Here is a 12383-nt window from a genome sequence, read left to right as displayed (position 1 = left end):
ATAAACTGTTGATTTTCCTAATAGTGGCAGAGACAGGAATTCTTAAATCTTCCAGGATCATTTTTGCCTGGGCTTCAAGAGAGCCATAAAACTTGATTCCACTCTTCCTAGCTGGAAATTTCCTTGGGGCAGCCTCAAAAACACTGAAAACCTTTGGAGGTGAATTGTGATCTCAAAAAAAAAAAAAAAAAAAAAAAAAAAAAAAATCATGCTTTAAAAATGGAACACTGCCATTCATATTTAAGTATCCAAATAGATTGGCATATAGTGGTATAAATCTATGACTATATGGTGATGTTAGGAGGGTCGTTATTGTATGTGCTGTAGTAAAATCTGCATGAGTCTAATGATTCACTCTCACTGATTCACTCTCACCCAGGAAATATGTGCACAAGGCCAAAGCCCACATTTTTCATAGCTTTATGCCTTCTATTAAGTAGCATCGTCTGTGCGTATAAAATATTTTTATGTTCTTAAGTAGGGATTATTAAAGGCATCATTGATGACTCGATAGTCAAGGTTGCATTTTGGATTTTAACTACCTATTTTAAAATATGACAACAAATGTTCTTCACAGCCAAAATGACACCACTGACTTTCAGCACACAGATATGTATAAAATTTTAGAAAACTCCGGCATGTAAAACCGCATAGAACAGACTGTCTAACAGACAGAGCAGGTGGGGATGAGAGGTTACAGAAGAAGGTGCTTGCTCTGTACACAAGGTACTTTCTCCTGTCGTGCCCAAAAGAGCTGTTCCGTTCCTGCACACTTCTTAAGGGGTACAGCAGCCCTTGTATAAAATGGGGCTAATAGTATTTCCATACCAAACGGGGAGCACAAATCCGTTAATATTTGTGAGTTGCTCAGTATTATTGTAGCGAGTGCCACAGAAAACCCTATTTTAAAAATATATTTTTAATGTTTGTATAACATACAAAGTGCCTGTGAATCTGCAGAGGTAGATGCTTTGGGACTCTGCAGCTAATGTGGTGTTCTCTTTTCACAGACTCTGGACGAGAGCTTGTTATTACAGATCCAGTGATCAAGAATCGAGAGCTCTTCATTTCAGATTATGTTGACACTTATCATGCTGCTGCCCTCAGGTAAGTGACAGAAGACCTGGTGCAGCATCCCACAGCAGGCTTGGCAGGGAGGAAAAATAGCACTGAAAATCTTAGAACATAGGAGGAGAGCTGTCTTTTGTCCTTTTCTGTTTGGGGAGCATTAGCATACTGCTCAGGCTCCTTCTCACCACATGCAATAATTAACTTGTGTTATCTGTTCTAATTTGAAAAGAAGCTGTGATTCTAAAAATCTCATTTTAATCTCAGCTAATCTATGGTGTTCAGAAGATATTGTTTCCCATCATTGCAAATTTAGATTATTGCTACTTATTGTAGGAATGGTACCCTCCCTTCCTCTCTGTTTCATTTCACCATTAACAATAACCTCCCTTTGCAAAATGACTGTTAGTGCAGCCCTGATAAATTGCATTAAAGACTTTTGCTCTGAGGCAGAAATCATTGTAGCTCAGTTGAGAGCTCCATTAAAAGCTAGCTGTATAAACAGAGGAGGTAACGGACCCCTGTATTGTTCTCTGTTCTCTGCCCTTCTGCTCTCTTTGCCCAGTTAGTTTTTAACTTAAGTGGCTAACCTTTGACCATGCAAAGGGGGAGACACCATTACTTACAAATGTTTTCTGATAGAAATACTAAGGCATTATTTTTACTGGCATCCATCGAGTTTTCAGCTTGCTGAAGGAGTGCATGGATATTGTCAAAATGTGAACTGAATAATCTCCCTGATAATAATGCTCAGATGGTGTTTCAGTGAAACCATCTGGAGACATTTTCTTTGTTCAAAGCCACTTCTCTGAAGCCTTTTACTTCAAGGCAAATTAGCTGCAACTTGTGCTGTAGGGGAGGTGAAAAAAATCTTTTATTTGACTTATTACAGGATTTTAGATAAACTCAGAACATTCCAGTGGTGTGCTGTAATCTTCCTGAAACTCCAGAGTGGTTGTTGTGTCTCAAGGAAGGTAGCTTTCCCATATTAAATTGACATACTTGGAGAGAAGAGCTAGCTAATGTGAGGCTGGCTGGATTGTTGAAACCAGGCTTGTAAATTTAATTGTCATCTTAGACACTGAGAAACTGAAACATGTGTATGGAATTTCCCCTGAGAGTATTGTAGATTCTTTTGTGTTCTCATTCTCTTCCCCCTCTATTTAAAAATAAATAAATAAAATAAAACCCAGAACAAATTGGAGGCAACATAAAACACAGAAAGTTCATAGATTAATTTGAGACAAAAGACTGATATACCATAGATGGGATTCAGAAAATATTCACCATGAAAATATTTTAAATTACTCTTTAGAGTACACTTCCTGTTGGCTTAGTTTTATTTCCATTATGGCTTACGTCTTCCATTTGTGGCAATTCTTATATGAATGTTTTCAGTTGTATTTTAAAACTAGCGCTTTTGAAAAATGAAACAGAGCTTCAAGTTACATTTCTAAATGTTGACGTTCAGGAACGTATTTGTTTACATAGCAAAGAACTGAGCGCATCCTTTCCACTCATTCTCCTCTAGCTAGTAGCATTTACTATGTGCCAGTAATTTTCACAGCTGCCTACAAGACACAGATATAAGGAGTGTCACTTCCCTGATGATCTGACAACCTAAATGACAAAATAGAAAAGACTAGATACATTGGGAAGTCCAGAAAAAAGATTAATTTTAAATTTAATTTAATAAATTAGAACATTACCATGCCCTCCATGCAGATGGCCGTCCATGACTACACAGAAAGCTGATGACACAGTAGGAAATATAACCAAGTATCCCAGCTCCCAGTCCACTGCTCTGATCAATAGAAAACTTTAATTGGAAAGTTCTTATGGAACACTATGTAAGTGTATAATAAACACAATTGTCTTTTACTTCAGTAGCAATACTTAATATTACCTGCATAAAATTCCATGATCAAAATATTGTATTGCTTTTATGTGTCTGGATAAATGCATATTCTTGATTTTAGTTATTATTTACTGTACCAGGTGAATTGTCTTGGGGCATTATTCAAAGGAAAGTTTAAAAAAAATTGATCTGCCTTAAAATTATCTGATCAAAATTTCCTGTGAAAGATGAAAACAAATACCACCAATTTTTAATTCCTTAGCTCTCTTTTCAAGAAATTAAGATGAAATGAGCAGTGAACAGGATTGTCAATGCTTCAAGAAGGCTACAGGTTTGATTTAAACTGCAGAGGATTTTAACCTTGCATTGCAGTCTGACGACAGCTGACCAAGAAATAAATGTTTGCTTTGCCTCTGGCTGCAGAAGCTGAGAATTAGGCAATCCTAGTGTCTGATTATGTAATTCCTCCTCACATGAGTAGTCCTGTTGACTTCTTGGAGAATATTCATGAGAGTAAAATTGCAGGACTGGTCCCCTAGTCATTTTTGGCTTTGCAGTAGCCTATGTGGGTAAAGAGCTTGATGCAGAAAAAAATTGCCATTCTTAGCCACATTTGGTTGATGGAACTTTCAGAAGCGCTTTGCCCATGAAAGGGTTGCAGAAGGAAACCGATTAGTGTCCTGATAAGTTTTCCACTGCAGCCTTTCAAGTGTAAAACATTGCTACTGTCTTTACAGAGACCAAAAATAGGCAAAAGAGCCCAGAAGACAGTAGGTAAAATAGCACTTGCCAACCTCAGCGCTTTTATGAGGCTTAGTTAATGTTTGTGAAGAGCTTTGAGATCCTTGGATGAAATTAAATCCAGAGTATTATTGTTACTAGTGATGGTCCATCTAGAGGAATGAATGGTCAGTGACTCACAAATGGAAGGAAATGCTTGTTTCCGTTCTTTTGGGCCTTGGCTACACTGGCGCTGTACAGCGCTGCAACTTGCTGCGCTCAGGGGTGTGAAAATGCCCCTCCCCTCCCCCCCCAAGCGCAGCAAGTACAGCGCTGTAAAGCGCCAGTGTAATCAGAGCCTGCAACGCTGCAAGCTACTCCCCTCGGAGAGGTGGAGTACTTACAGCGCTGCAAGAGCGCTCTCGCAGCGCTGGCGGCGCGACTACACTCGCGCTTCACAGTGCTGCCACGGCAGCGCTGGGAATTCCTGAGTGTAGCCAAGGCCTTAATGTTAAAGATATTTACACTGCTGAAAAGAAAGGTAGTCTTGTGATTCACTAGTCTCGGTAGTCTCCACTTGCAGGTAAAATACAACTGCAAACATCTACCCACAAATACCTGTGATAAGTGTAAGTCTCTCTAGTTGATTAGCCATTTTCCTCTGATGCCCTCTTCTGAGCTGTCTGATTTACTTCACTGCTGTAAATTGCTGTGCAGTGTTTTACAGAATGTTTACAGCAGCTTCTGTGAACTAAACAGTTTAACAAACCCATGAGCAAGACAGCAGAGAGTGAAACATTTTGCAGCATAATTCCCTTTGTGGCTATCCTAAATGAGAACAAAAGATGAGTGCTTTGTATAGCAAAATTTATAAAGAAATTTCTTAACTTTTCTATCCTTAAGGAGATAATGGGAAGCAGGGTTTTATACTGGGCGTATTATATATTAGAGGCCAATCTAGAGGCTTCCGTGGGCAGATGGAACAAAACCTTTGCTAGGTGTTGTTATTCCTGATGAAAAAGTAATTGTGTTGTTGCAATTATTTTATATTGTTTACAGTGCAATCTTGCTAAAAATACTTAGCCAATTAATTTGTTTTTGATCTGAAAATTGTTAAAGCATACTTACGAGGTTGTCTTGAAAATTTATTAGATAAAACACCAAGTGTACTCACCAGTTTCATCAGGGTGGTGATTAAGACTGTCATTTTACTCGCCCATTAAAAAAATACAACAACACACCTCTTAGTTAATTAATAGTAGAATTTTGTACATCAGCTTTAAAGAGTTAGTTATTAAAAAGAAAAAAGAGAGATTAAAGCCAGGGGCTGGAGCAGGGATGTTCAACATTTTAAACATTGCAGTTTGGGGCAGATTTTCTGTTTAAAGGTATATCCTGTTAATTTGTGACTGCCCTGGAGAGGGTCCTGACTGAATAAGATTAATGGATGTTTCTCATTGAAGTTAATGGGAGAATTTGCCTGGAAGTCACTGATAGTAGGGGTGGATCTTGCATTATTATGAAGTTTGGGCACCTGCAAGAGCACAATGCATCCCTTGACTGATTTCCGAAGTGGAGTGATGCTTATCTAAATGAATGTTGTCCAGCATGGATTCTAATACCATTTGTTCTCTTCCTTTCAGAGGGAAGTGTAATATCTCCCATTTCTCTGACATATTTGCTGCTAGAGAGTTTAAAGCCCGAGTGGATTCATTTTTCTACATATTGGGCTACAATCCAGAGACAAGGTAAGTGAGTCACCCTGGCTAACGGAAAGTTTTACCAGAGATTGGTGTGTTGTAAGAATATGCCAGCTGCTACAGGAAAGAAAAGAATTAAAGCCTGGGATTCAAGTGTGATGTAGATAGAGAAGGGTGAATAATGTATGTGCGCAGATGGTGATGCATATAAAAGGTAATAAGCAATTTATAATCAATAATTCTGACACCAGCAGTGACCTGCTATGCCCACTGGAAGTGCTACTGAAGGTTGGGGTTGTGTTATTGCTGGGGGAAGAGAGACTTGGAGAATGGGGAGGGCTGTGATATTTGTGTTTAGAGAAGAAGTATAGAGAAAAGGTTGGAGGAAGGTGTTTATAGGGTCCATGTATTAAGTAAAAATAAGACACAGTGGATTACAAGGCTCCACAGCATGTGGTGACATTTTAATAACATCCCTTTGGAGAGATAATGAACCTTAAAGCACATTCTTTGAACTTTGGTTAAAATTGAGAGAATGTGAGCATTAACCGGCATTTGCAAGTCTCTCATTGGGAAAATGCACATTCCCAACAACACCCACAAGTTTTCCTATAAGTAGCGTTGCAATTGTATATTGTCAATTGTAAGGTCTCTTGCAAGTGTGGCAGTGCATGGGAGCAGGGTCATCACTGTGGATGTAGATAATTGACTGAACGGAGCTCTTCTGCACAATCCCTACCTCAGATCTACTTGCCAAAACAAATTAGAGGCACAAAATAGAATTCAGCCTGTTTGAATCAGGTGTACGTCGGGGAGAAGCTGCATTCAACAGTCTTACACATTCAGGTCCCTGAACCTTTTCTCTGTGTGTCTCCAATCACCTGTACAGGATGTCTTAAAACTGATTTTAGTTGATACCTCCATCAGTTATTACAACCAAAACACGGTTACTATTTTATTTAACATCATTCAAATAGTCCTGTAAACATACATGATGCTCTGCAGACATCAAGTAAGCATGTGCCCTTCCCTGCCCTGGAGGGAGAAAAATCTAGGGGCCTAGTCCTGTAAAACACTTAGGGCTTGTCTTCACTACTGGGATAAATTGACCTAAGTTATGCTACTCCAGGTACGTGAATAACGTAACTGGAGTCGACGTAGCTTAGGTCGACTTACCCCGGTGTCTTCATTGTGCTGAGTCAATGGGAGATGCTCTGCTGTCAATTTAGTGGGTCTTCACTAAGTCGACACCTGCTGCATCAGTTGCAGCAGCCTCGATCTCCCCAGTAGTGAAGAGAAGCCCTTAGTTTCAGGAGTAGTAACTCACAACAGTGACTAGTACCCACTATGCCCTGATGAAGGATATGCTTTTTTAATACTACATAATTAACTTGTGGAACTCATTGTCACAAGATTTTATTGAAGGCAAGCAGGATTTAATTAGGGATTAGACATTTACGTGGATAATAAATACACATCCATTGTTACATTAGATTAAATGTTTATAAGAATATAAATCTTCATGTTTCAGGGCATAAGCTGAAATTAAGTACCTGCAGTTGGAAAGAAACTCCCTGTGTGAGCAGATTATTGAATAATTGTCTGTTGTGAGGTTTCCTGTAGCTTCCTCTGAATCCTCTGGCACTGGCCACTCATCTTAAATAGGTTATCAGACTGGTGCATTTCCTACATGCATAAGGAGTGTTTGCACCATTAGGTCCCAAGATGTGCATTGTATCCAATCTGCAGTATTGAGCATTGCAAAAAGACATGAAATCCCATCATGTTTACAGAAACCTTCTAATACGCTATATGTGAAAGTACAGAGAGCTTGTGTGTTTCATTTCAGCACAGTGAATACGGCAAGGAATGTGTTGTCAGGGCACACCTTGGTGGATGACATTGAAGTGATGTTGTTAATTTAAACCTCAAACATCTCTCTCAATTTTCATCTCTTATCTCTTTTTCTTGTCAATTAATTTAATTATTTTGGGGGGTGTAGGTAGTGAACTATTTCTATTCATATTCAAATTTTGCATTTAATAGCAAATTGCTAGCTTTCCCTGAGAAATGTCACGTGTGTGACTCTAAGTAGATCAGTGCAGGTTGTGTAGAGCAAGCAGCTGATGATGTTCTCATGGCTGTTTGAAAACTATTGGCACTGAGAGGATGATTGAAATAACACCACTGCATAGCACTTTACTTTTTCAAAGCACTGTTCAAACATAAATCAGCTAATTACTCACAATAGCCTGTTTCAAAATGTGTTTTGTCTGGTTGGATCCAGCCAGATTTTTTTTTTTTTTTAAACACCGGCTTTTCTGAGGATATTCACTTTTTGCTCAGTGCCTTTTTAGTGCTTTTCTACACTAGAAAAATGGGTTAAAGTTACGCTGAGTGTTTTGACGGACTTTGCTCTAATCACAACTTTTACTTCCTAGTGTGGATGCATTGCAATGCTTTATCTTGATTGCCCAGGTCAGGGTGTACCTCTCCGTCAAGGTAAAGGCATCGCAGTATGTCCATGCTAGGATAAAGATTACGGGTATATCAAGATTAGCTAATTAAAAACCCAACTTGACCTTCACACAGTTTTCTGGTGTAGACACTTACATTCAAATGATAAAAGATGCACAATGCTGTTTGGCTGCAACTAGAAAGCAGGGTATTTGTGCTCTGATTAGGTTCTGTTCATGATGCAGATCTGCACCATAGTGCTACTTACCTACATGACCATGTGTCTACCTAACCAATCCAGAGATTTGGAAGACTGTTTTATTATAATTATTGGTGTTGAATGTCTTTTGGTTATTTAATGTAAATCCAAAAGTAACATACCTGAGCTGCGGAGTTTGACTTCTGCAAATAGATTTTGTTGTTTGTCGTTGGATGCTTTCTGTATAGTATGCCCCACACACATACATGTATACAGTTAATACATGTCTTTTTCTTAATGAGTTTGTCTCATTTACTATTGAAGACAAGATTCTTTGTGCTTTTCAAGGACTTTGAGAGACAACTCAGCGTATTGAGAATCCAGCTGTTTTCTGCTTGCTCTTGGAGAACCAACAGAAGCAAGATAACAAGAAACACATTCTCATTTATATTTTAGGTACAGCAAGCAGTAAAGCTTTTGCCAGGGTTTATTCATCAGACGTGCACTCTAAAAGTGTGAAGATGTGGTGTAAAAAAGCTGTCACGGCAGAGGTGTAATTGATGAGCGCTCTTGCCTTTCAAAGGGTTCTCAACATTTAAAGGAAAGCAAATTTGGTCCTTTATTTCCTCTTTTAAAAACCTGTTCAACATGGGTTTAGTGGGGGGGGGGGGAAATTAGGGGCATCTTATTGATGAACAGCTAGTTCCAGTGGTGATTTGTGTTTTCGGAATCCTTGTTCCTTCATGCACTGGGACAAATTTTGTCCTGCAGACATCAGTAAACCATTCCTTGCTATACTTTAATAGTTGGTGTTGCACATCAACAGGATTATTATTATCAGAATAAAATATTAATCTCGGATGTTGGTACTGACATTTTCTACCTTGCATTGAGCTGTTAAGCAAGTTAGTAAGTAGGTCTGGAATATATTCCTAGCTGTCACTGAACTCGTAGTCAACTAGGAAAGGAACGTTCATGTTATACCAAGCACTTTAATAATCACTCAGCTAAATAAGTATGTACTAGATAGAGTGTGTGTGTGTGTGTGTGTGTGTGAGAGAGAGAGAGAGAGAGAGAGAGAGAGAGAGAGAGAACGAGAACCTATGCTCAAAACCATTTTTAGAAGTACTTGTCATAGTTTAGTATCTTCATTCAGAGAAAGGAACTGCTTTGCCATTTTAATGATACATCGCTACACTTTACTTCACAGGAGCACCCCAGTTTGAGATAAAGTAGGACTGAAAGAATTACCTTTTACCATTAGCAAGCAAAGGAAATCAGAGGGCTGCAAAATGTCATTTTTATTTTGAGTTTTGGTTAATAGCTATTAACCCTGTTAAGTTAACTAATGTTAACTCAGGTAACGGTTAAGTTAATCAAAACTCAATAAAACTTGCCATACAATTAGATCAAACATTCTGATTTCCAGTGAATAATGAAGCCAATTTTTCATTTACTTGTAAGTTCCAACTCTGCAGTGTAACCTCTGCACCTGCATGTAGTCCCACTGAAATCTCTGGGACTCTACAAATTGCAGGATCAGGGCCATGCTTTTCATTATTAAATTGTCAAGATGATGACATCTGTTTTTTTTCTGTTAATTAAATTTGTGTAAATTATCTGACAATTAAAATATTTTGTATTTATTTATATTGATTAGAATTTTAAATATTGCACCAGCATTTCCTTGAATGTTTATTGTTAGATGAAAAGACCTTCATAAAATACTGTGATCCTTTGGAAATAACCAGACTTAATTTAAACTCACTCTGAGGTGCTAAGGTGCCAGGTAATAGAAGGCATAAAACGATAGACTTTTAGATTAGATAAGGATGGAAGTGGAAGGAAAGAGTTAACATTAGATTAAAAAGGGGTTTTGAATAAAATGCCACCAATAAACCTTGCTGTCTCTGTAATGGGCCTCTCTCCCAGGGACTTCAGTTTTGAAAACATGTGCTTTTTGTTTACATCTGACATCATCCGCCCATTTTATAGCTTAACTTTTTCTGCTCCATCTGAACCTGTATGTGCTGTCAGGATGCAGGCCAGTGGGGTAATAGAATTAGACCTTTGTGTTTTTTGAAAATTATATGCAACAACATAGGTTTAAAACCTTCACAAAAGCTATTGAATTTCAATTGAGAAGCATAAATAGGCAAAGCAAATTGGAACTGATGTACCATTTTACAAAAGCACTAACTGCACCAGCTTGCATTAAACAGCCATTCTTGGAATTTATGAGCCAGAGTTCAGTTCAGCCCAGCCCGTGAAAACAAGCAGTGAGGCCCAGGATATTGTTGTCCATGCCACTTTTCTTCTGTTAGCTTAAGTGGTTGCTCCCCAGTACGTTACCTCCCATTTAATTCAGCTGTTAGTTCTTACCCCAGCCAATAATATAACTCTAGAAATAGAATGTGGAACACCGTGTACGCACATCTCTTGGTTTTTAGAAATGAGTTTGTTTTGGCACATGAACTTGTGCATTTAAATTGGTAAAAGATAAATAGGACTGTGTGTGGAACCCTGCTGCTTAGTTGTTAAAATACGCAATCTTGTTTTTAGGGTGTGTGTTGTTGCTTAAATACACGCAATCCTAATTCTGGTATACATTAGAATGCGTGCATTCAAACCCTGCTTACAATAGGGAAACTGAACATTTCCCACCATTGGTAACATCAATTCATAGGAACGGGTGTTAGCAACATTAGGAGCTCTAGGATAGGCGGGATATTGGCTGCTAAGGTTGTCTTTTACCATTTAATCTTAGCCTGCTGGGTACAGATCTAACCGATATGGTTCTAAAAATGCTATCGGCGGTTGAAGAAGCCCTGTCTATACAAAGGTCCCTAATGTTGCTAGCATCAGCTCAGCTGAACACCTAATTGATGATAGCAACAATGTCAGTTTTTTTCAACATTTCTATTGTAGACAAATCTTTAGAGGCAGTTTGATAGAGCCTGTTGGGTGTTGGATGAGGACTTTAAAGACTCCGATTCTATTCCCAGTTCTGCCAATGACTGTGGGACCTTGGGGAAGTCACTTTACTTCCCCGTGCCTCCATTTCTCCTCTCTAAAAAGTAGATAATGATGCTTAACCATGTTTTTGAAGCACTTAGAGACATGAATGAAAACAGCTATATAAGTGCTCGGTGGTGTTCAGATGCAATTTTTGGGATGCAATTGGGAGGGTTTAAATAAAGTTTAAGGGTCCATAAGCCTTTTGCTGGTCCACTGCATGGGATGAATTTAATTTATTTGTTGTCCTATTCTAGCAGTTTGCTTACATGGGTGCCAATGAAGGTGACTGCAATGTTGTTGTCAAGTTGGTCACAGGATATTAGAGACACAAGGTGGGTGAGGTAATTTATCTTTTATTGGACCATCTTCTGTTGGTAAGAGAGAGAATCTTTCGAGGTTACACAGAGTTCTTCCTCAGGTCTGCCCTGTAGAAGAGCTCTGTATAAGCTCGAAAACTTTTCACCAACAGTAATCGGTCAAATAAAAAATACTGCTTCGCTCACCTTGGGTCTGTAATGAACATGACTGTCATTTTGATACTCAAAATGGTGGCTGAGGTGTGCATGGGAGAGGGGCTTGGCAGCAGGGGGATTGAATTGGGTGGGATGGAGTGTAGTGCATGGGGCAGTTATGAAGGAGAGGGAAGAGGAATTTGTCAAATGGGAAAGGGAACTGTGTCAAGGGCACTTTCTGGGTAGGCATGCCCACTTGTCTTTCCCATATACTTTGATACCCTGCACCATCTCACCATGTTTCTGATGCAGTCTGTTGTCCTAGTGCACATGTGCAGGGCCCCAGCATACCACCTGTCTGCCTTTGTATTGTATTGTGCAGATGAGCGCGAGACATTCCACATCCTGGAACAGCCTGCCCCAGACTTCTACATGTTGATTTGCCCAAGTTCAGTGGGCAGGTGCACACCTGCTTCCTGCTCAACCCTTCAAACACTTATTTTCTGCAACGCTAAATTAGTCAGTGGCTAATCCAAACAAGAGGAAGACTGTCTGTCTGTCTTGCTTTGAAGGTGGAGAGCACAGGAGTTTTGTAGAGATAATTCAGTGTGATAAACACATGCATCATTTCTTTTAGAACTGAATTAAATGTGTGTATATAAAAGCAAATTCGTGTTAACAGTAGACTTTCTGACTTGCTGATTCTCAACAATATGCAGTTAAAATGTGGAATCATTTCAAGTTCTGCTTGTGTTAATTGCTTTGTCCTTCACAGTACTTCCTCCACTGCAGTGAATATACAGGATCTGCTCTTTAATTCCAGGAGTAAACTGTATACATTTACTATAGCTTGTTTTTCCCTCCTTATTTAAAGCTAGTGCAGGAATCTGCAAACTATACACAGGTCCGGA

The 12383-nt window shown here is 39.0% G+C and overlaps 1 protein-coding gene across 11 annotated transcripts in view; it reads left to right on the top strand.

Annotated features, from left to right (window-relative positions):
- The window catches only part of RERE (arginine-glutamic acid dipeptide repeats), a 314825-nt gene that overhangs the window by 135278 nt on the left and 167164 nt on the right, over positions 1–12383 (top strand). For 10 of the 11 annotated variants that reach the window (XR_010594217.1, XR_006175082.2, XM_065574910.1 and 7 more), the window contains exons 5-6: positions 1011–1107; positions 5290–5394. Coding sequence is in view for 8 of the 11 variants with exons in the window: in XM_065574910.1 (XP_065430982.1) it covers positions 1011–1107; positions 5290–5394 (202 nt within the window). In the remaining 3 variants the exon portion in view is untranslated. Of the gene's footprint in view, positions 1–140; positions 160–1010; positions 1108–5289; positions 5395–12383 lie in introns of those variants that run through there. The other variant, XM_042852894.2, reaches the window with a different exon arrangement.

Source organism: Chrysemys picta, chromosome 21 (assembly GCF_011386835.1).
Source record: "Chrysemys picta bellii isolate R12L10 chromosome 21, ASM1138683v2, whole genome shotgun sequence".
NCBI lineage: Eukaryota > Metazoa > Chordata > Testudines > Emydidae > Chrysemys > Chrysemys picta.
Note: the sequence above shows the minus strand (reverse complement) of the source record. Positions and strands in the feature narration are given on the sequence as shown.